Source organism: Tinamus guttatus, unplaced genomic scaffold (genome assembly GCF_059628265.1).
Source record: "Tinamus guttatus ecotype Peru unplaced genomic scaffold, ASM5962826v1 Tinamus_guttatus_pri_ptg000287l, whole genome shotgun sequence".
NCBI classification, from domain to species: Eukaryota; Metazoa; Chordata; class Aves; order Tinamiformes; family Tinamidae; genus Tinamus; species Tinamus guttatus.
The window spans coordinates 3,892,387-3,915,167 of NW_028288821.1; the positions used below are offsets into that span (position 1 = coordinate 3,892,387).

The 22,781-nt window shown below is 42.2% G+C and overlaps 1 protein-coding gene across 1 annotated transcript; it reads right to left on the reverse strand.

The window, feature by feature from the left end:
• Positions 1-21,803: 21,803 nt before the first annotated feature.
• Positions 21,804-22,781, reverse strand: LOC148594185 (protein shisa-1-like). The gene is made up of 2 exons (XM_088527636.1): positions 22,535-22,781; positions 21,804-22,285 (listed from the first exon to the last, which is right to left on the reverse strand). The coding sequence occupies exons 1-2, from the start codon at positions 22,779-22,781 to the stop codon at positions 21,804-21,806; spliced, it is 729 nt and encodes a 242-aa protein (XP_088383762.1).

Below are 22,781 nucleotides of genomic sequence, written 5' to 3' on the forward strand. Positions count from 1 at the left end.
TATTAAGCATATTAGCATGCATATGTCTAAAATGTCCTTAAAAAGCAATTAAGTGTCCATATGGGAGCATGTTTTGCACTGACTCATCATATAATTTCAAAGTACATTCAAAACATTAATTACTCTCAAAAGACGTATAAAGTAAGTCTTAGTGCTGCCATGTTACAGGCGAGGGAAGAAAGGCATAGACAATAAATGATTCCTTTAAGGTCAGACAGAATTACAGCCAAGATTCCTGGAATCTAATCCTGCCACTTCTGGCTGGGGCAAGGCAGGTCCTCCTATTCACTGTCTCTTTCATTACTGCCCTTTGATAACAAAATGTTGTCTAATGGGGTATGTTACATATGGTGAATTGCTGTCCTATGCAATTCACAAGTATGTACAAGAGCAGAACTTAGCAAGGCTAGTGCTCTTTTCCCCAGTTTAATAAACTCACCGATGAGTATTTATGGGATAATTATGTGCCTTTTGCTCTGCTGAACCACCCACAGGGAAAGGTAGGCAGTGGGAAGCAAATATTGAGTTTGGCAGACAGGTTAAATGATGACGTGCACAGGGGATTCCCAGTGTCTGGGTGAAAGGGGGTTTTCAGCATGACAAAAGAGTGTCTCACAGATACTGTCAAATGCAGTTAATGTCTGGTTATGTGAACCAGAGAGAAGTATCCTCTTTCTGTAAAAAGTCAAAATAGAAACTTAATAAAGTAAGAAGTGATTTTGTTTTGTAAAAGCTTACATGATTTGCCAGGAGAGGTTGTGGAGTCTCCTTCTCTGGAGATCTTCAAAACCTGCTTGGGCCCAGTGCTGTGCCACGTGCTCTAGATGACCCTGCGTGTGCAGGGGGATTGGACTAGATGACCTCTAGAGGTCCCTTCCAACCTTAAGCATTCTATGATTCTATGATTCTCTTTTATCACAAGCAGACCATAAGGCTCTCAATTTGATCATGAAGAAAAAGAAAAGACATTATGCTGGGCTTTGATGCAGTCATCTGAAGGCTCCAGCTGCATCTGGATTATAGAAAAAGATTTGAGCCTGATTCCTCTTCGATTTCTAGATAGACTTGAGTTAGATTCCAAGATCTCTGTGTTCCCAGTCTTCCTCTAAGCGAGAGCTGCTACCCTGTTTCTAGCTACCAGAAGAGGCACCCATGAACCTTGAACTACTGAGCTTCTTTCATGCATCTTGAGTAACACAAATATACCAAGACTACAGGCATGGCTTAGCCTTGATACCTACTCCTGAGTCAATTATTCTACTCTATGCTGATAGACCAAGTCTCCTGCAGACAACAAACTCAATGATCTGGTTCTAATTAGCTTCTTGATATAATGGCAGTAATTTTACTTCGATGGCAGTTATTGCCCCAACTAGCTGGAATAATAGAATTAGTTTCCTTAAAGCCCCATTTACAATGTATCCTCTGTTGAATCTTAAACAACAACAAGCAGAAGCCTATAGTTATTTTAAAATTATGGTATCTATATGGTTAAAAATTTCAAGGTATCTAATCTGAGATTGGTGTCCGGGAATTGCCAGTGTAAGAAAATGAACACTCATAAAGTTAAAATACATTTTGGTTTGATTCCATTTCTTTCTAAGATGATCTTCGCTTTCTTTTACTGGTGATTTAAACACCTGGAAGTTAAAGTCCTTATAAAATTAAAAACAGGCAAACAAAATCTTTAAGGAAATTAAGCAGCATGGGATGTGATGTGCTTAATTGCGCCAGTATAAAACCAGAATGACTCCACAGAAGATAGTTAAAACCAACTGAAGCAAATGGACTGATCTTCTTAATAATCTAATGGGCAAAGTGTCAATTAAAGCATCATTCTGTTTCAGTTTTTCAGATACCAAAAATTGTGCTTGAGTTGGAAAACTATAGAAACTTGAAGCCTGAGTTATTTTCCTGTGAAACTTATAAAGGATTTAGCTCTCTACTGCTAGCCTGGAATTGGATTAGGTATCTTTACACTGGAGTGCATTTTGAATTATAGACTTGAGAGCATGGCAATCTTTGCTTGAAAATCCCATCCCGGCAACAAATGAATCTCCTGAGTCATCGTAACCCTCTGTTTGTTATCAAAATGCTCATGAAGGAACAGAGTGGGGCAAGCTCATGGGTTGGAGATGAAGGTTAGATATATGGGAAGGCATTTAGGGTGTATCAAGTCTGAATAGGGGTTTGGAAAGATGTGCTGGACTTGTTTTGGTGGAAAGCAATTTTTTGTCCCACTGCGACTGGTACAATCAGCAGATGGATCCAGCTGGGGAAGGTTATCTGCCTACAAGAACTGAGGATTGTGGATGGTCTGTCAGCTCCTTGCCAGGTTTTATTCCCTTCACTATTCACTAAGAATATATCTATGCCTTTTTTTCCATTTCCTGAATTAAGTGGAATTTCCCACTGTTATTTCTCGCACCTATTTACCTTTATAAATTCTTTAATATAAGAAACATATCTTGCTGTGAGGCCCTGAACTCACAAATTCTTTGTTCATTGAAAACCTGTTGACTCTTCTGACAGCTCAGCACAGGATCTACATTTACAGTCATGTCTGGGCTATGAATAATAATGTAGTCTCTGATTTGCTGCATATTTATGTGTTAAACTGTATGCATGCGTATGGTTTATGTGTCTTTTGTGTGCATATTATTAAATACTCAAAGCAAAATAGTTGTAAGGACTGGATGGAAAATATGTAAAGTGGGAAACGCATTAGGTGGAAAGCTGCTAGTATTAATTTACAAATTAGGTGTAAAGAAATATTTCTGTGTTTTATGTTCAGTGTTCTGAAAAATACATAAATTCTGAGTCTGTTTAGATCATATACACACATGTGCATGTGTGACTGTTGAATGGCAGTGAAGAGATTTTCTCTGTATTGTCCTCACCAATATATTGCACTGAAATGCAGATCAGAAAAACAACCAGAAGAAATAATAGTCAGAAAAGAGGCTAAGATATTAAAACCATAATTCAGCTACAAAGTTGATAGAGTAAGATGAGGCAGTGAAACTGTGGCACCATTAGGATATAACAAAAGCTGTTACATATTTAAGCCTGGTCTGCTTGAGTAAAATTGCTTGTCCTTACACCAGTGTCTTGTTGCCATTTTGGTCCTTTGCAGCATCAGGGAACAGTGAACATGAGAGCAGTCTTGTGTTTAAATACAAAAAACCAACCAACCAACCAACCAAAAAAAAAAAAACTCTCTGTAAAGTCGCCTTGATCTAATTTCCCTTCCCAAACAGATATTAACAAAATTCTTTCAGCTGAACTATATGTCACTAGTGTCTTTGTTTATCTGAGGTCCTGATCTAGTCCATGGAGCTCTCAGGAGGACCAAGTTGGCTGCTTTTCACCTGGACTACTTTTTATTTATGTTTAGCTATATGTAAGTCCAAATGTTCCCAGATCCTTGGTGCCTCCTACAAATTGCTTCTGTTACTAGGCTGTTTAAAAAAATTCTTGCCCTACACATGAGGATTGTAAGGACTGAAGGATGCCTGTCTTTTCTGACTTTCCATAACAGGTATGCTACAGCTCTAGGAAGCATAATTGCTGATTTCAGACCTCTTCTGTTTCTGTTCCTAGTTGAACTTTTATTCATAACTGTATCAATTTAAAATCCTTATGATGCAGTAGTGATTCAGTTACAGAAATTAAACAAGTTAGAAGTCCAAGTGCAGTACCTATTAGACAGATGTCTGGGATTAATTGAAGCCATGAATTAGGAAAATATATTCCGGTGATTGTGTGGAAGGACTGTCACTTTTGGCCAGATACCTGCAGCTCATCTCTGGAGTTTTCTTAGAAGAAAAAACTCATTTTACAAGAAAGCCTCTTGCAGAGTTTGCTCTACATAATGGCTCTTCACTGGCTTCCTTCTGGGGAATTTCTGCAGAGAAAAAATAGTCTAACAGTGCTGGTTTGCCCCATGCAAGCCATAAATAACAGTGAGCTTGAAGTACCCTGGCAGAGGACTGGAGGACTAGCACAAATACTGCCCTCTCCATACTTGTTTTGATGCCAGATGCAGAATTTCCTGGCTGGCTTCAATGATGCCAACAATTTCCAGCACTGATTCAACCTAACCTTTCTGTTTTAAAATATTTTTTCCAAGTTACTGTGGAAGTTTTTGACTTGATATGTAGATGGAAATAATTTAAGACCTTGAAACCTTCCTTTATTTTCAGTACCTGGATGAAAAATGGCTTGAAAGTTTGAACAGAGAAGCTTTCTTGTTGCATTTACAGCTATTACTTGTAAGTGCAGGGTCCCTCTGAGCTGTGCTGGGTTTGCCCACTTTCCCTACAGGTAGGCTGACTTGGACAGGTATTTATGGGGACACAGCTGCTGTTTCTGGCACTTAGGATTTTTGCAGCTATCTCTAAAACACATTCCCTCCAGTGTGAGCCTGTGAGACCTGCATCACTCACAGGCCTCTTAACCCCAGTTGCAATATGCAGCCTAAGTGTAAGCACTACACAAACATAAGGAAACACATTTTAAGGCCTTTCAGTTACAAAGGAAAAGACTTTGAAAGATCCAGTGCACACAGCAAATTCAGTGTTGCTCCTGGACCGCGATTCTGATGGCTTTGGGTGCTTATTTACTCTTCAGTTTGCATAGTGCTACAGCTGCTAAAGATGATCAGTAACACTTCCCTATCAACATTGTGCAGTCCCTGGTAAAAAGAGAAGTGGGACAGACCATTTTGTGGATTGTGATCTGTGCATTTTAGCTCATCTCCCAACTAGTGAGGCCCAGATGCTGAAATGAGGAATTTAAATTGAATTCTGCTGTTCAGAAAGCAGGACTTCTTCATATGTGAGCAGTAGATATTTTGTTGCTAGAAGCAGACGATCCTAATGCCTGACCTTGGAGTGCCAATTTCCTATTTATTTGCCTCTGATTTCAGCTGTGATTTTAAGCATCCATATGGAGAGTGGAGAAAATAAGCTGATTCAGTGGCTGTCCTGGAAGAACAGTGAATCATTTTGCTGTTTGTAAATTTTTAGTTGTATTATTTGTGGAGAAAATTCAATTATTGTTTGATCATTTTTGTTACCATATTTTCGTAGATGGGTATCTTATATCACACCTCTTTTTTTCTGTGTCTTCAGGTGCACACATGGACATTAACAGGGCTGCAGCATACTGACCTCCATTGCTTGTCTATGGGACCCTGCAGCATGTCCTAGGCAAATGATTTAGAAGGTAAAATATTAAGACATGGTTTGCTGTCCATTAGATGGGTCGTGTCAGAATTTATATTGGCATAAATTGGATATGAAGTGATAGATGTTGGCTATAGTCAGCCAATCCAGAGTTAAACACAGAGCAGATTCATGGAAGTGCTGATTTGGGGTAAATTTTAAGTTTCAAGCTCAAGATTCAAGGAACTTGTCCTGTAGAAGGGAACATCTGGGAAATATTGCAAAAGTAGGGTAGAGGATATTACCTCCATAACTTAGAAAACACGTTTCCTCTATACATCGTGCAATATGAGCTCCATCAGGGGGGAAATTGATGTGATGTTCATGAACAAAACTGAAAGATGCCTGTCCTTTCTACTGCCCGGGGACCTGAGGGCATCTCCCAGTGCTGCGGTGACCATGCAGCTCTCCTGCAGCTTCTCCAGAACTCGCTGAAGTTTTTGGCCCCTTCACGTTTTACCTGTAGAGCAGGCAGAGGTAGTTTTAATGAAGTCACATAATTCAGAGCCTTGCTTCATTGCAAATGAAGTTCCTCGGGCTCTGCCTGGGGTTCCCTTGTTTCCTCTTCGTTAAATTTTCTGTCAGCCTGGAAGAAATTTCTATTTTTATGCTGGCCAGTCTCAGGTAAGTATTTTTTTGCCCTTTTAGTAATGCTTCTTGGCTCTTAGCAGAGTCCCCTCTTTTCGCAATAGTGAATGGAAACCACGACAGTGTTTCTCCTTTTTAAGGTCTTGCAGATTGCAGGTCTTGCAGGCCTAACCTTTAGGTTCTGTAGAGGAGAAAAAGGAGATGGGAAAGTTGTTGTATCCAAAATGTGTGCAGATCGTTATTTAGGATTGTATTAGTAACCTGTTGAAACTAAGTGCCGTTCCCTTTTACTACTAGTCTGCATTAAATGTAAGATAGATGAGTATCAGAGACAAGCCTATAATACAAGGAAAGAATAATAAAAATTGGAAAATAAACCAGTCGGGAGATAATCTCATTTTAGTGTTTCACTGAAATGAAAATGCCAAACATCCACAGTAAAAAGCAACGTAAATAAATATTGCAAGTTACGTACTCTGGGATCCTGCTCATTGCTTTGAAATAAATTGATTATGATGATCCTCTTTTAAGTAGTAGCAGCACAATCCCGTGGCTAAGAAGCCAGGCTTTGCTTGAGGAGGGTACTTTTCTCACCTGACTGCAGACAAGGATGGGTTTTCTGTGGATGGACTTTATCTACAGAGATTGCTAATGGTCACTTGAAAGTATGAAAGTTGTTGAGATAGAGGTAGGTAGAGAACTTGAAATTCAAGTGCAAACTTCCTCAAAGTCCAGAACTGTTCACAGAAGGATGGAAGTGCAAATGTGTGAGGGAACCTACAGATCTGGAGCTCCTGCTGGTTTAGTACAGTGAAGAATAGGCTTCAACTCCCAAGCACATTTATCAGCTTCAGATTCACACAATGTAAATAAATGATTGTGGAACTGTTAATAAAAATGGGTCAAAATCTGTCATGTTTTTAAATAACATTGTGATGTGTCACTAATTTGTTTGGCTTTTGAGATGAACACTATGACAGAATGAATTTGCTTTTTAAAAGCTTATTTAAAATGCAAAGATCTTTCTCACCACTGCACTCCGATGAATTCAAAGTTAGAAAGCAGCTGCTCTTTGCTGTCTTTATTTTATCCTGCACAGTTCTGCCTTTCCAGAACAGAGCTGATGGCTGTTACCAGTATCACGGTTCAGTATCCTCACTTTCTGATTGCTCAATAATCTTCAAGTTACACAGTCTGCAAAAATCCTTATTGCACAATTATAATGCAGAAACTTATTTCCACCATAGGTACTGTGGTGCAAAAGAACAAGTGAATAAAAAATCGTAATACACACTAAAATGCTTGCAAAACTTACTTAATATGCACAAAATAAGCCTACACACTTACAAAGCTCGCTTATATATGTCATTATGGAATCTCTAGCTTCTTAATGATTGTAGGTTGGAGAGATTTGGTGTTGTAATGTGTGCTGCAGTTTACCAAGGAATTTCTAGTTGCAATTTTGATTATCACATTTGTATATCCTAATGATCTGATTTAGAAGCACTTGATGCAGCCCCTTTCAAAATACTGCTCTTGCCATCTTTAGTAATCATTACAGTGAAGGAAAAAAAAAAAAAACTATTCTCCTCATTTGTTTTTCAAAACAAAGAAACCAGTAATAAGTCAGGGAGTACTTTGTCTTCCCAAAAACTATTTGCTGATAATTTTATTAAAAAGAAAGATATAGACCTACTAGATCGAATCCAGTGAGGGTCCACTAAAATGCTTAAGGGACTGGAGCATCTGGGATGCGAAGAGAGGTGAGAGAGCTGGGATTGTTCAGCCTGGGAAGAGAAGGCTCCAGGACAGCGTTGCCAACGTGTATAAATAGCTGGTGGGAGGCAGCAGAGAAGACAGCCAGACTCATCTCAGGGATATCCAGTGAAAGCACAAGAGGCACAAATTTAAATACAGAAGATTACACTTAAACATAAGAAAAAAACCTCTTTTTTATTTTTTTTTTACACTGAGAGTGTAAAAAACCACTGAGAGTGGTCAAACACTGGTACTGATTGCCCAGAGAGGCTGTGGCATCTCCATCCTTGGAGATATTCAAAACCCAACTGGACGTGGCCCTGAGCAACCTGCTGTAGCTGAGAGCAGTGGGGTTGGACAAGATATTCCCAGAGGTCCCTTCTAGCCTGAATGATGCTGTGATTCTGTGAAGTGAGAGACTGAAGACACTTCTCAGTGAATAGGATGATTAAAAAAAAACCTTTTTGTAACCATCTTGGCTTGCAGTGCTAAAGAATAATGAGACTTTGAAACCTTGTGGCGTCTGTGGAGCATGAATACCTTGATCCTGCAGGGCAGCAATGCCTGCTGAACAGGAGCTTGGAATAAGGCGGAAGGCCTGTTTAAAGACTCAAGTTGCCAAAGAATTAGGGAGAGAAAGAATATACATAGATTACAGGTGTCTTGGGGGCCACAGGAGTCAAGCATGGCATGTATATTCATCATGTGGGATGTAATGTCCTGTCCTAGTGCTGAAAAAGTCATCAAAAAGTTATCTTCTCTGGGCTTTTCTGATCCAATGGCAAAGCAGTGCCATGCCTGAACTGTGGGAGCTGATATTCTTAACAGGGAGTCTAGTCGTATTCCCTCTGAGAACCGTGTTTTGCTGTCCTCTAACTGCAGCTTGTGTCACCTGGACGTGGATTCCTCCTGGTCTGGGCGGGAGTCATGAGCTCTATGCAGAGGGTTATGTTAATGAAATGATCAATGAAACAAACAAAACAAAACAAAAACACATTTTAGGGTCTTTGAAAGCCAAAATCAGTTTTATCTTTTAATCCTGGTAAAGCACAACCCACCACACGAACAACCCATGTTTTGTCATACCCAGTTTTCAATGCTGTGGCTTGAATCCATTGTACCTACTAGTTACAACATATTAATAATATTATTTAATTGTAAATGTCCCTTTTATTGTTGATACATTCCTAGGGTGAGGGAAATAAGGGACTCTTAGGAGTACTGCTACCCAATGAAGAGCATTCAAGTTTGTTACTTGAAAAAGCTCCTCTTGTCCCTCCTCTCCGTGCTTCATCAGTGCCCAGCTGCAGATAAATGTTCAGAAGAGTTGGTGGGTAATTGTGCTCAATCTAGTATGCACTTAAGGCTTAAATTGGCTCTTCTAGGCTGAGCCTCCTCATTCTGTACTTCAGAGTCACTCAAAAACAACAGAAAATGTAAAATGTAAAATAGAGTCTTTGGGAAGCTGCTTTGCAGCCCCAGTTTTACCATCCAAGCCTTTTTTTTATCCTTAACAAAATGCTGAAGAAGAAATGATAGAGTTAGTGAGTGTAATTTATCAAAAAGCAGAAAACAAAAGATGAGGCATGAGTCTGGCCCGCTCAACTCTGTGTGCTGCTGCTTTAACATCCAGCAGGAAGGGGAAAAAAAAAAAAAAGAAGTGATCAGGATGGAGGTTACATTGCCAGATGCCTCATGTGAAGTAACCCAGCTGATATTAAACCATTTAGTTCAAGCCAAGCCACATTACCCCACTTTTGGGTGGGCATCCACAGACAGTCACTGAAAGGTGGTGCCTTACTGTTGAGTTCCCCTCTTCTGACCAAAGCTCAAAAACAGCCTCTACAAAGTGATTGCAGTTACTGGTATCTGCTTAATTTCTGTTGTTTTTCCAAAGAAACTTTTTCGCGACAGAAAGAAATGGAAGCCCAAGCAACACTGTTAGCCATGTGAATCTCCTGTGATTTCAGGGGTGTTTTGTAACACGAGTGAGGGCCCGGGCGTTCTGCTTAGCGTTCTGCAAGATCAGCTTCATCATTTGGTTTCTCTGGTGTTCAGTAGAGAAGAAAACCTGTCCTCACCCAGGCGGCTGCTGCTGTTGCATGAGGAGAGTGAAAGGGCATAGCACAGAGCATAGGGACCTTCATCGGGGTGGCATCTGGGGGACTGTGCTAGTGCCAGAGATTATTTTTGATTATTTATCCACATAAGGATTGTGTTTGCCACAATGAAGGATTTTTAAGCTCATTTTGATAAACCCAAAGCATTCTTCTTCTTTTTTTCTGTTTATAATGCACTGGACTACATTATTGCTTCTGCATATAGAAGGAGAAGAATCCCCAGCCAGCCCCTCTTTCATTGCTAAATGATTTAAGCATACCCTATACATTAGCTATTCAAGCAGTAAAGAGATCCAGAGAAAGTTGTTGTTCACTGCAGTTAGGTTTTACAGCACGTTGTTGCTTTCTTTGGTTGAGATTTTTCCTCCCGTTGACATAAGTGTCATTTTTTTAAGCAAAATTTCTCTCTAAATCGAGCATATCCCCTGAGGAGATTTCAGGCCCTTGGCTGGTTGATAATGTGAATGCAGATCTTTGCTTTTGGTTTATTTATTTATTTATTTATTTTCTAAGGCGGCTGAATGTGATGTTGTGATTTAGCAGTTGTTATTGGAAGTCATGTTCCTGCAGATCTGGGATGGGAATTTCCATTTAATCACTGCAAGTTAGAGTTATGAGGTTCAGGTAAAATAAGAACTATTTACAATGATGTGGCTGGAGCCTCTTGAGAGATCTAAAATTCGCCTCACCTCAAATGCTTATTAGCTAAACCTACTTTACAGTGCCTAATCTGCCTTGCAGGATCCTTCTTTAAAGGGGAGTCAGATGCTGCCATGGATGTTCTGCCAGTTCCGAGAGAACTAACGGTTTCATTCAACATCATCCATGTTTCCAGGCGCCATCAGAGTGTTTCAGCTGCAAACACAAGAGAGCAGGTGCTGCGCTTGGTGCTGTGGATTGCTCTCACGCAGCGCACTTGCTTATCGGGCAGCCTTCCCAGCCCCTGTTCCCCAGTGCAAGTCTCAGGAATACTTTCGTCTTTGGGATGGAAGCCCTCCAGGATGGAAGCCCTCTGGACAAGCTCCTGCATTCCCTTCCTCGCCCGGGAAGGGTGACGTGTGCGCTCCCAGGTGTCCTGCAGGATCCCATAGCTCCGTGCCCACCCTTCCCTTCCCCTCCAGAGCTGTCCCCACACTCATGGCCCCTTCTGCCATGAGACGAGCTTGCCACTGTGGTGGCACATTCCTTTTCATTGGAAGCAGCGTTGGATGTCTCCCATTCCCCTGTTTGCTGTAATATGTCTGAGAGAGTTGTGTGGCTTTGTCTCTTTCCTATTTTGGATATGGAGGGATATTCTGAGTGGTAAATTGGATGCAAAGTTACCTGAGCAGAACTATGCATGTTTAAATTTGCTCAGAGAGCAACAGCTCCCGCGCCTGAAATTCATTCCTCTGGAGATCAAGGAAATGAATTTAAGCAGTGCCCTTGGAATAAAATTCAAGGCCATTTTCTTTGCATAACCACCCCCAAAACTAAGAGCACTCTCTGCTGACCAGTGCAAAAAGAGATAGCCCTATAACTACACGTCCTATGTTTGGGAAGCAGCAACAAGCACTGTATGTTAGTCAAGTTGGGAACCCTGTAATTCTCAAATCTCATAGATGAACTCTGGAGCTCTTACAGATCTGAATTCCTCCATGCACACCCTTGCACATAAATGCTAAAATATCTTCTATTTTCAGCACCAGAGAACTAACCGCCGGTAAGCAAAGCACTGGGGAGTGGAGGCACCACTTAGAATAGATTAAATTTCAGCCACAAAGAAGCATCATTTGGATTTTTCTTGCAGGAGTGACTACGCTCTGTTTCTCCAAACCCCAGAGTATGAATAAAACTTATATTATTGAGGCAAATAGCTTAGGGAATTTCAAATAAGGATTAAACAATTATGTGAATAAGAATAGGTAGAATAAAAAGAGACGGGCCATCAAGCTGCCCGCATCTGCTTATAAATTCATCACTGGTATACAAGTAAGGTAAAAATCCCATAACCATTGCCATCAGGGAGGAGATCTCTGCATGAGCAGAGATGTCTCTTGCAGCAGTGACTTTGGATGTATTTCTGTGTTGCTAGCAGGAGATATTTTAAAGACACCCTGTTTTTCTGGAGATTTGGCTCTTTCTGACACCTGGGTTCCTTTAATATGTTAAAAGATGAGGTCTGAAGTAGCTGCGTGCTTTTGAATGCCTTTTTCTGTTTCCCCTGAAACCATAAGTACACGGGCTCTCATGCAGGACTGATCTGAGCTCAAAACACATTGTTCTCTTCTTCAAGCTTTGAGTTTTGCCATATGTATATATACACATCTCTCTATATATAGGTATGTGGTAATAGCTTCCTAGCACTGGAGGTGAAGGAACTTGGAGCCCTCCACTCTCAGCACTGTACCAATACTACATGTGCTGCACGATCTGGAGGAAGAGTTTTATCTTTCGGCTTATCTTTAGTCCTTCCCCAGGTGCCCGTTTTAGAGAAGTATCTGACAAATATTCCGAGGTAGGCAAAGGGTAGGCAGATCTCTGAGGGCTCTTCACAGGAAGAAATCTGGATGTCTTCAGTCCTTTTTAGGGGTTTTGTTTTCCTTAAGCTGACTCTAAAGAGAACCAAAGGAGGTAGGTGTCTAGCTGAAGCCATAGGTCAGCAAAGCGAGGACTTTCTTGGCTGTTCTGCTTAAATGGTCCCCGCTCTCTCGTGCCCATCTGCTTTTTCCCATTTCTGCTCTGCCTCTTACACAACTCCTTTGGGGACCATTCCAGAACATGTCCCAATGTCTTCTTAGGATATGACCCCAGTGTGCCACACGGTTCTGTTTTACTCTACAAACTGGGGATTTGCATTGAAACAAATCTGCAGCTTCCTGGATGCATCACAGATGTCACAGTGTGTCCACTGGGGCTAGTTACATCCTTAGAGGGCAGAAGTAATCTCCTTGTTCCCAAAAGGGGAAACTTTCCAAATAAACCAGGGACGTATTTCCGTTAGATAATGTCATTGCAGACCCTGTGACACATAGCTGAGCAAGTGTGGTGCTCTGTGTCAGAAAGGAGCAATGCACATACGCACCGTGCTGCGAATGACGTCCCCTCTGTGTTTGGTGAGATGACAGCCACGCAGCAGAGAAGCCCAGAAGAATGGCTCTAGCTATATCTTCATCTAAATTACCAGCAATGAATTTCGCTCTCACTCTTCCTCTCATTTCATAGACCATTGACCGGTATTCCCATGCAACCATCTTTTAATATAAAAGAAACATTTCCTCCTAGGCAAGGGGAAAATAAATGAAAAGATGATTTGCTTGGACAGATCATCTGGAGCAGGGAAATCAACTGGGCTTGTTTATTCGGCAAAAGTACCAGGGGAAGCAATGAAGAAAAATTACTTACATCCCAGGAGGTGTATCACACCCTCTTTGGCAAAATGTGCCCTGTACATATGGGACCTCTGCTTATGCTCTTTGCAGTCATCATGCTGAAATAAATTTGTTTCCTTCATAAATCCGGCTCTGTCATAATCACCTTCCTATGCAACCTTGGTAGGTATTAGCATTGCTGGATGAGCATATTTGCACCTGAATTCTGTAACTGAAATGGAGTAATCACGTATGATTTATCTCTGAGAAACAGATGCAAACCATCTAATCGATTAGTGCGGATTGGGGCGTTCAGACTGTCTTTCTCCAGACACAGAGATACTGATGACAGATACTGCTGGAAATTTCCCTTGCTTTTCAAATATTCCCAGCACCCCTTACTGCTGTCGTAGCTGTCTAGCTCAGCAATGTGTTGTCATTTTTCTCCGGAACAAGTTTAGGGAAGATGTGTAATGTGTGGTTAATGAAATCGTATCCAGCAGCACCTGCGGAAGCAATCCCAGAGCCTGTGCCTGAAGCATAAAATCCGGGGGGATTTTCCCCCCGCAAACTGGTCAGCCCAGGACGCTGTCCCCATGAGCTCGATAGTCTTCAGTGTTGTCTCCTGGAAACAGAGCCACCCAAACCGCAACGGGGCCATGGGGTGAGGAAGCCGCTGCCTGATCTCTTAGTGCCAAAAAAGTCCCCAGCATTTCACAAATGAGAGGACTGTCCTCTGTAATCTATCTGCCCTGCTCAGATTTTACCATGGCCTCCCTCAGCACATCACTGCAGAAACAAATCATCATAATATTGAAATATGCTTTTTTTAAAGTATAGTTCTACAGTGCAGATGCACTTTTAAATGAAACAGAGCTTTTCAGCTGGGCACGTGGCTGAAGCTGCAGCACAATTGACCCTTCTGAAATTGGTGGGATACCCTGAAGTGTAAGGGGAGATGTGTCCGGTCCACAAACAAGATGTCAAGTAAGGAATTCCTTTTCATAATGTTATTTGGCTTCATTTTATTCACCCACCGTCATTGTTGGACTGTAAAAAAATTGTAATGCAAACCTAGTTGCACTGATCTTGATGTTCCCTTGTCCTGGTCCTTGTGTTGTTATTTTTTACTTGGATTAAATTATCACAAAATTTTCCACCAATTCTTTATAGGGGAGAAAGTGATGTAAATTGTAAGATCTTTGTAAGTTTAAAACCTGTGGTACTCAGATTTCTTAAATTCTAGTTTGTTTTTTGTTGTTATCTCTTAAAGTCTGTGCTACGATTAACAGCGTTAATGGATTGAGTCATTTTTAGTGGCCATGGGGATAATGCCGTTTCAAGATGATGAGATATCACAGTGGCCACATGGGGTTAGACACTGAAAGAAGAACCTAACTGTGATTAAACCCACCAAGTTTTCAAACGGGCTGAATATCTGAGGGAGCCATGGAGTGAGTCTCCATCTCCTTGTGCCAGTTCTCCTCCTCCCCAGACTTGTAGCGTGGTGGAACTAGGTGTCCTATCCAGCATGGCCTGCGTTGTCCCTCAGTGCTGTCCCAGGATCCGCACATGTTCACGTGAACAGCAGCTCTCCACCGGCTCTTGCTATGCTGGTTTTCTGAGAGTAGAACAGGAGGCTGGAGAAAGCAGAGCAGGAGCAACGTGACCCTTTTCACTGCTGGAAAGGGGATATAACTGCAAGGAAAACTTGTGTTGGAGAAGCAGGAAGAATACAGAGGTCATCTAGCAGCCATTAATAATAGTCTGGTATAGACAAGGTCCAATAAAGGGGATGGAGGACTAGTACCATAGTCTCCTCTCCTCTCCATCTTCCCTTCCCTTCCCTTTCCTTCCATTCTCTTCCTTCCCCTTCTCTTTTACTAGAGTTTCTTATTTCTGCAGGGAGAAATTTACCTGCGAATGAAGTACCACTCTCACTGCTCTAGTGCTGACAGAAGTCCCAGGGATGATGTCCGTCCATGACTTTATATATAAGGTACAGCTCTGGCTGAAATTCAAGAGCAAGTGATAATTTACACTGCAGCTTCTCCATTGCCAGATGTTAATTTTGTGAGTTACTTTGGTTTGACTTGGCTTTGTAAAAACCTGGCAAATTAATTCTAGCTATTTGGAGGTGCCGCCCAGCTGCCCGGATGCAATTTTATGTTAACGGCATTATTGCAGAAGTCAGTCTGGAAACCAAAACACGCCAAACTGCAGCATGTAAAATATTAATAGAGTGCTTAATTCGTGTATTTGAGACAAACTATGGTATAAATACAAAATGAATATTATGATTAATTTGGGTGAATGTGTATGCTTGTGCTTGTAAGCACATCTGTTCCCTTCTGGAAGGAATCAAACCTGTCCATCTGTTTATTATAATAGTTTCTAGCCTGTTTTTATGGATTCTCTTTACACTGAGTGCCAGGAACCTGTTTTCTTAAGCCAAGTGATTCAGAGAATTAGATCTCAAGACCTCTGTAGCTTGAAGAGCTTCGCAGTGCAGTGTATTTATTTACTGTTGCTTGAAAATCAATTTGGAGACTTTGAAAGCCAAATGTTAATTTGAACAAAAGAGAAAGAAGAAATTAAAGAGGAAAATTCTGTAGTCTGCATAAAACTACTGCTTGGCATGACAAATACTGCCTGTCCTGTGACAAGATAGATGCTGCACAGTCTTTCCGCTTGGCAGCTGTCTCCAGAGTGCCTGGTACTAGTCCTGAATATGTTTGGAAGCACTTTCTTGAAGGAACAATATCTTATTTCCACTTACCCTATGTAAATTATAGTGTGCAAACTGGTGGTGCAAAGTCCTTACACTTGTGAATTTTCAGAGTTCATAAGGAAGTAAAGCATCTGGGTTGCAGCTGGTTAAAAAGGAAAAATATGCAAAAAATGCTAGATAAAGCCTTCACCATCTCTGTCAGCTGGCAGAGATTCAGCTGGCGTTTCATTAGAGAGCCCATTTTGCTCCTCAAATCTCACGTGTTTATAAGGTAGCCACTTCTTATGTATTAAACCTATAAAGTCTCTCTTCTAGGCTATTTTGGGGTTCAGCGGCCCTGTTTTGAGGTTTGGAGCCTCAAGAGTCTATCATTGATGTAGAGCCACATTCCTTGGCAGGATTATCCCGCTCTGTCTCACCTCATCCATGGAGAGTATTTAGGTTGTACAAGTGGGTGGCTTGTGTTCAGAGTCCTTCTGAGTCACCTTCTGCTAAGGGCCATGCAGGGAAGCTTCTTCCCTAAAAACGTTCCTCCAAGGGCCACCACTGCTTGGAAATGGGCTGCTTGGAATATTTTTTTCTGGAGTTACTTGCTCCCATCTCTCCTAAGCAGTGTGTCATGATATGCGGGGTGGCACGGCTCTTTTATTCAAGCGCTACATTAGAATATCTAAAGAAAATGACAGAAAGCAGAGTTTGGACAAAAATAACTCTTTTAGTGGAAGCAAAGCATAAATATATTAAGTAGGACGAGAGAATTCTCCTGAGTGTTCAACTGAAGGTCTCATGGGTTAAAAGCCTGCTTAGAAAGGACAGTCATTGTTTTATTTTGCTTTGTCTGCTGTCCTATGCAATATTAGTTTTTAAGTTATCTGTGCTATATGAGGCACAGCTTTTCTTTTTTTCTTTTTCTTTTTTGCTTTCAGCAAACCGATCATCCCTGCTTAATGAGCACAGAAGGAAAACGAACTCCCATAAGCACAGAACCCCCTGCGCGCTGCGTGAGTCTCTTCTAGGATTCATTCAGTCAATCCCTGCAGAAACACCTTGTCGATGGAAAAGCCTGGGTGGGAGCTCTGAGCTTTCATGAATTCCACTGGTGGCTCTTGCCCCTGCGCACCAAATTATGAAACAAATTAGTTTTGATCACAGTATGTGCAAAAAACTGTCATGGTGATCAGCTGTATTTCTACTAAAGTCAATAATGTAGGTTGTAAAGCATCGTTCAGAGCTACTCTCGTAGGGCAGTATGTTCATTTGGTAACTTAAGCTTGCGGTTCTATGAGGGAGTAAATCTGCTTTGCGGGTACTTTGTGCCAAAAACTGCTGACACGCAGCAAAGCACTGAACCAGCACAGACCTCCTGGTTCAGGCCTGCTTAAAAATGTTGGGTAAGAACTTTGTCTCAGCAGACTTTATGACACCTTAGGTACCATTTCTCTTGCAGAAAGCCTGCAGACATGATAAGACACCAGACTGCATGCTCTGCCTGGTCCGATCAAAAAATGTGATCATGTTCTCCTGCCTCATTCAATCACGTTTGTACTGCCAGACCATCTACTCCATATGCCTGATGTTAAAGTGGAACCATCACCTCCAAGACAAGGTAATGTTGTCTGCACGGAGGAGATGATGCCAGGAACAGCTCTTAAGAGCCTTAAAAGCTTTGTCACTGCTTCTTCTTGGAAACTTATTCAAGTCCTACACGCACAGGCCCTATCTGATTTGGGGAGCTTTTGGACTCCGCGATGCCTGTGGATGCCTTGCAGCAGCTCAGCTCACCTGCAGCTCCCGCTTGCTCTGCTTACTCTAGTCTCAAGCCCCTCTGAAATTTAGATTCGCTGTTTTACAAAGTGGACAACCCAAAGCAGAAAGCCTCAAGTATCAGGAATCCCTGGGGAAGCTCTCCAGGAGATTTAGGCCTTAATTCCTCTGATTTAATCTTCTTGTCTGTTAGCTGTTAATATAAGTGCTGCGACAAGCTCACAGCTGTGACACAATGTGGTCTAAAAATGAATTTCTCCCACATGAATATGGAAAATAGCAGCACCTGGTACACATATGTTGCTTTTTTCCCCTCCTTTTTTTTTAACCAGTGAATTCTATACATAACACAAAAGTTATAAGAAATTTATATTTGAATATGTAGAGGCAGCTTAGCAAATGAGTTAATAAATGAAGTAATGAGATCACAGTGATGCTCAGTGGAGAATTCCTTGGTTGTAGTGGCTTTTCTGATGGCAGAATTGGGCTGCATCACGATCTGCTTCTCCACCTCATGTATCGAAGACGGACAATGAGGAGGAGGGGGACAGAGAGCTTTCCATGGGAGAGGAGCCCTCAAAACCCTCCCTTGATTCCTTCAAGGGGGCTGATCAGCAGGCACAGCAGCAGCGAATGAAGCTCTGGTATCCGAGAAAGTCGGTTTGAATCAGCCCCAAGAATATCCTTTCATAGCACTTTGGTATAATAAAATACTGGCACCAGTCTTTATTGGTACACACAAAAATTCTTTGCAGGCTGCCAGGTTTCCTGGTGGAGCCGGATGCACCTTCCTGCACGCAGCACTTGTTGCTCTCTCCCCTGTCTCCCGTCCTTTTTGTCGCCTGCTCTCATTTTGTCCTGCAAACCTCTTTCACTTATATGAAGATGCTGAGATTGTGATAGACACTGCCAGCTATGTGGGGCTTCCTTTAGACATGGTCTGTTTTGCTATTTGAATTCCAATGCAGGCAACATACAATATAAAGTGGTTCTATAAGGGCAATCAAAAGAGCTTTGAATCAACAGAAACATGCTGTTTTCACTACAGCTTTGAGCTTGCATTGTAAGTAGCTTCACTTGCTTGTAGAAATGGCCTAAAGAATTAACATAGCATGAATTATCTCGAATAACTTCTCTGTGCCTTAGTTTTCCCCAGTGGTAAATGGGAGATACTTACATTTTCAGAAAGCGTTTAATTTTTTTTTTAATTCAGTGCTTTAAAGTTTAAGCCACTCTGTTTTTATTTTCTAGTACTACAGAGCGTATTCGTTGGGGTTGTGTATTAATTCAGTGCAACAAAAAGGAGTACAACAGGAATAGAGTGGAGAGATAGCTACATGTAACACACAGGCCTGCCCTAGACTGGTTTAGTTAAACATGGCCAAAATATCAACCAATTTTTTTTTTGTTTGTTTGTTTTATCTTAAATCGATTAGGAACAGATTGAAGCTAGAGACAATTAAAACACAAAGCAACGAATGAGGCCACACACAGTTCAGTGTGAAAAGCCCGTAAGACATCACATGGAGCCCATCCTGCAAGTAGCATTGTATGGTTTTGAGAGCTAAAGCTCTGCTCTTCACCTTTTCAATTCTAACAAAGTTCTTTCTTCCTAAATCCAGAAAGAATACACTGAGAACAACTGAGATCACCTGTGTCATTACTAAGGCTTAAGGAGCAAGGAGTGTAAATCATTTCTTAATTAGAAGCTGGAGGACTTGGGGCTGGAGCATCATTAAACAAACAAAGCCAAGCACCCGCACAATATGTGGTAAGGAGACTATTAGGTCCTGTTAAGTACTTCTTTAGCTTGAACCAGGAAAAGCAGGTTAGTAAGGGGAGAAAAGAACATATCCTATCTATCTAAAGATGTGCTAAACTCGGGGGGCCCCTCAAATTAGTAAAGGGATAGGATTTGCATAAGAGAGACTCTGCTTTTTGCCTACATGAGCTGATCCTGCTTTTAGTGCAGATGCTGAACCCCACAGAGATAATCCTAGTTTACAATGGTGCTTGATGGAAGATCTTAAGGCCAACTGTTCTTCCAAAAATCTCTTTTGCAACCTGGTAGTGAAATAAATTGGTTTCTTCTAAAGAACGGTATCCTGGGAAAGAGCAAACAAAAGGGGAACCTGATCTGGCTGCGCTGCAGGAAGCATTTGTCTTAGCCCTACAGAAAATACTGTGATAGGAGTCCAGGAAATCCTGAGTCGCGGTACTGCCTTTGCCTATGTCTGCTCTCTGAAGCCCCTTTGGATTTCTGTCTTCATTTTCCAATTGGGAAATTCCTATTCTTCAATGAACATTGTTTTTTTTTTTAATTATTTAAGGTCATGCGTGAGCCTCTTGACCCTTATTTGTTTTGTAGTATCAGGAAGATATTTTTTATCTGATCTCTTACTTAATTTAAAACCTTATTCTGAAGCTGCCTGCTGGAGAGATTTCCATTTCTGTTAAGTTGACAGGAAAACTATAAACACTGCAGAGGGAGGCTTAGGTATCCTGGCTGTCAGGTCACATATTCACTCGCTTTTCTAGTTCAGGAAATCTACAGTAGAGAGCAATCATGTTTTGCTAAAGAAGAGATTGACTTATTTTAATTTTAATATATATTTGAAAATATATTTGCGTGTATCAATGAAGACATCTGCCAATATTTTATGATATTTATATATATTCCATTTCTAATGCCTGTCTACCAAGTCTACCAATAATAAAATATATCTTCCTAAAAGGAAAATATCCTTAGATGTTTTCCAGCACAAACACCATCAGGAAGGATGTCTTTGATATTGTTTCCCTGAACTGGCTGCAATCCCTGTTGCTATGTCCTACCAAAATCAGATGTTAACTAGATAGAAAACCTTAACTGAGTGGGTCAGTGTAAACCAGCTGCAAGCACAGCAGTCGCTTTGCAAAAAGGAAACCCTTTCCTAGGGTGCTGTCAGCAGCGCAAGTCTGAAACCTGGCTTTGAAGATCAGCAGTCACACTGAAGCGCTGCTTATCAGCATAATTATCCATTAATCCCAGTGATCTTTCACTCAGTTTAATAAAGACCACAGCTTTTATTAAGTTCAAGTTAGCGTCTTTCAGTATGAAAAAAAAAATACAATATTTGAGATGCAGCATGTATTTGGGAAGCTTTTATTTTTAAGCATATTCTATTCTCATGCCTGTATTTCAGTTTCAATTTTAAGGCAAATTGGTCTAGTGAAGGTAAGGGGAAAGTCTGGCTTAGCTAAATTCCATGAAATTTCTGATTTATACTCATGAAAAAGCAAAACCCAAATACTGCCAACCCCCCCTTATGAACTAGGGCACCAGCACCTGCTTTTTAGTGTTTCAGCAGAACCACCCCAGCAAAATTAAGACATAATATTCTACAGCATTAAATATTTATAAAGCAGACCAAGCTCCCAAGTTGGTGCACAAAGTATATGAGTCCCACTGATTTACAGGAGTCTCTACCACTCCTTTTTGTACCACTTTTCTGTCTAATAGGCAGTAAATGCAGATAAAGCCTTTAGCATTTGTTTCTTGTACATGTAAGATTTTAATCTTTGGCCTCTGCTCCTCCTGGTAACACCTGTGGAGTTCTTTTAACATGCCTTAGCCCGGGTGTCTGTGCTGGAAAGAGGTGCTAAAACAGCCCACTGGTGGGTAGGGTATTTTGACTGCTTTTTCCTCTCAAGTGTCCTGCTGGGAAGGGGATGTCTGCGTCTTAGCAAGTCGTTAAGTCAAAGCAGGGGAGCTTTTCCCAGCGTGTTCCCAGAAAATGGAAAATTGTGATTGGAGTCACATTTCCCCTGTACTTCTTCATGCAGTTGATCTAATTACAAGAAGAAAGTTTTTAAAAAGTGCATTTTGCAGAGTTTAGAGTTACAAGCTGTTCCTTTTGCAGCACCACTGGCAGAGACAGGTAGAGAACAGTCTTACCCCGTATTACAGGCTGTCAAGCATCTAGGGTTAATAACTCTGCCTCCCTGTCCTGGCAGAGGGCCTGGAAGGTGACACAGAAGTTCAAGCCAAGTCCTCCACCGTGTTCCCCAAAGCCTGGCAGAGCAGCTTTGAAGGAACCAGGGAAGGGTGGAACACATTTCTGTGGTTTCACTTGTTCCATTAATAGGTTTGAGAGACACAGGATCTAGCCCTTTACAATAGCATTAATCACACAGGCCAAAAAAGTTCCAATTTTTTTGCACACACAGAGTCTCAGCCACTTGTTCCTCCTCACATCAGGCTGCATGCTGAGGAGTCACCTTGTCAGACACGAGCCCCCAGGTACATCTTCTGGTCCTCCTGTGCTGCGCTGGTAGGGGATGCATTTGGAGCGTGTCCATACGCTGTTCTTTTAAGGAAGGAAGCGGGAGTCCCGCTGGGGTGGTCAGTGAGTCTGCCGCAGCCAGGGCAGGAAGGATGCAGGAATCTCCCGCGGCTCAGCAGAGCACTGGAGTACAGAGCATCTTCAGTGAGGCCAAGGACAGGAAGGGCTGGAGCGAGGTTCATGCAGATGCTGCTGCTCTGAGGAGCGCTGCCCAGGGCGCTTCTGGCAGCAGAACCAGAACCGGGGAGCCGAGAAGGAAGATCAGGTTCTAGCAGCCAAGTCTGGCCAGGGGCAAGTCCACGCTGCTGCTCCTCCTCCTGGGATTTTGGGCATTTGCAGCAGCAGATTCCAACACAGATGCCGCAAACAACAAATGCCACAAATACGGATCCAACTAGGAGGAATGGCAGGTACACGGGCACTGAAAAAGGAAGAGTAACATTAGGCAGCCAACATTTACAGTGGGATCAGGTTGTATTTCAGTGCGCGAGGCAAAAACAAGCCAGGGCAGTTTGTTTTACTCCGAGTTTTTGTCTTGCTGCAGTAGAGCAGCAAGCCCAAGTAAAGGCAATCGGGTGGGACACTCACTGCCAACTGCCATCTCTGCCCATGCAGGAGCAGCTCCGACACACAAGTCTATCCCATCCCATCCCGCTCCGAGGGGCCTTACCTGGGCCCGGGGCGCGGGGCCCGGGCTGCGGCGCGGCGCCGGGGCACAGGCCCTGCTCGAGCCGGGCGGCGCTGGCCGCGCAGCAGTAGCGCAGGCGGCAGGAGCCGCAGCAGAGCGTGGCCTCGGCGCCGTCGTGCCGCTCGGGGCACTGGAAGCCGCCGGCGCCGCCGTGGCAGTACTCGCCGGCCTGCGCCGCGCCGCCCCGCAGCGCCAGCAGCAGCAGCAGCAGCAGGAGCCTCCCGGCCAT

What these genes read in the sequence shown, in the direction of transcription:
- LOC148594185 (XM_088527636.1), bottom strand. Translation starts at nt 22,781, where the DNA reads ATGGCCGGGAGGCTCCTGCTGCTGCTGCTGCTGCTGGCGCTGCGGGGC. An exon ending in GCCCCGCGCCCCGGGCCCAG is followed by an intron (nt 22,286 to 22,534) that starts GTAAGGCCCCTC and finishes TTCCTTTTTCAG; the next exon opens with TGCCCGTGTACCTGCCATTC.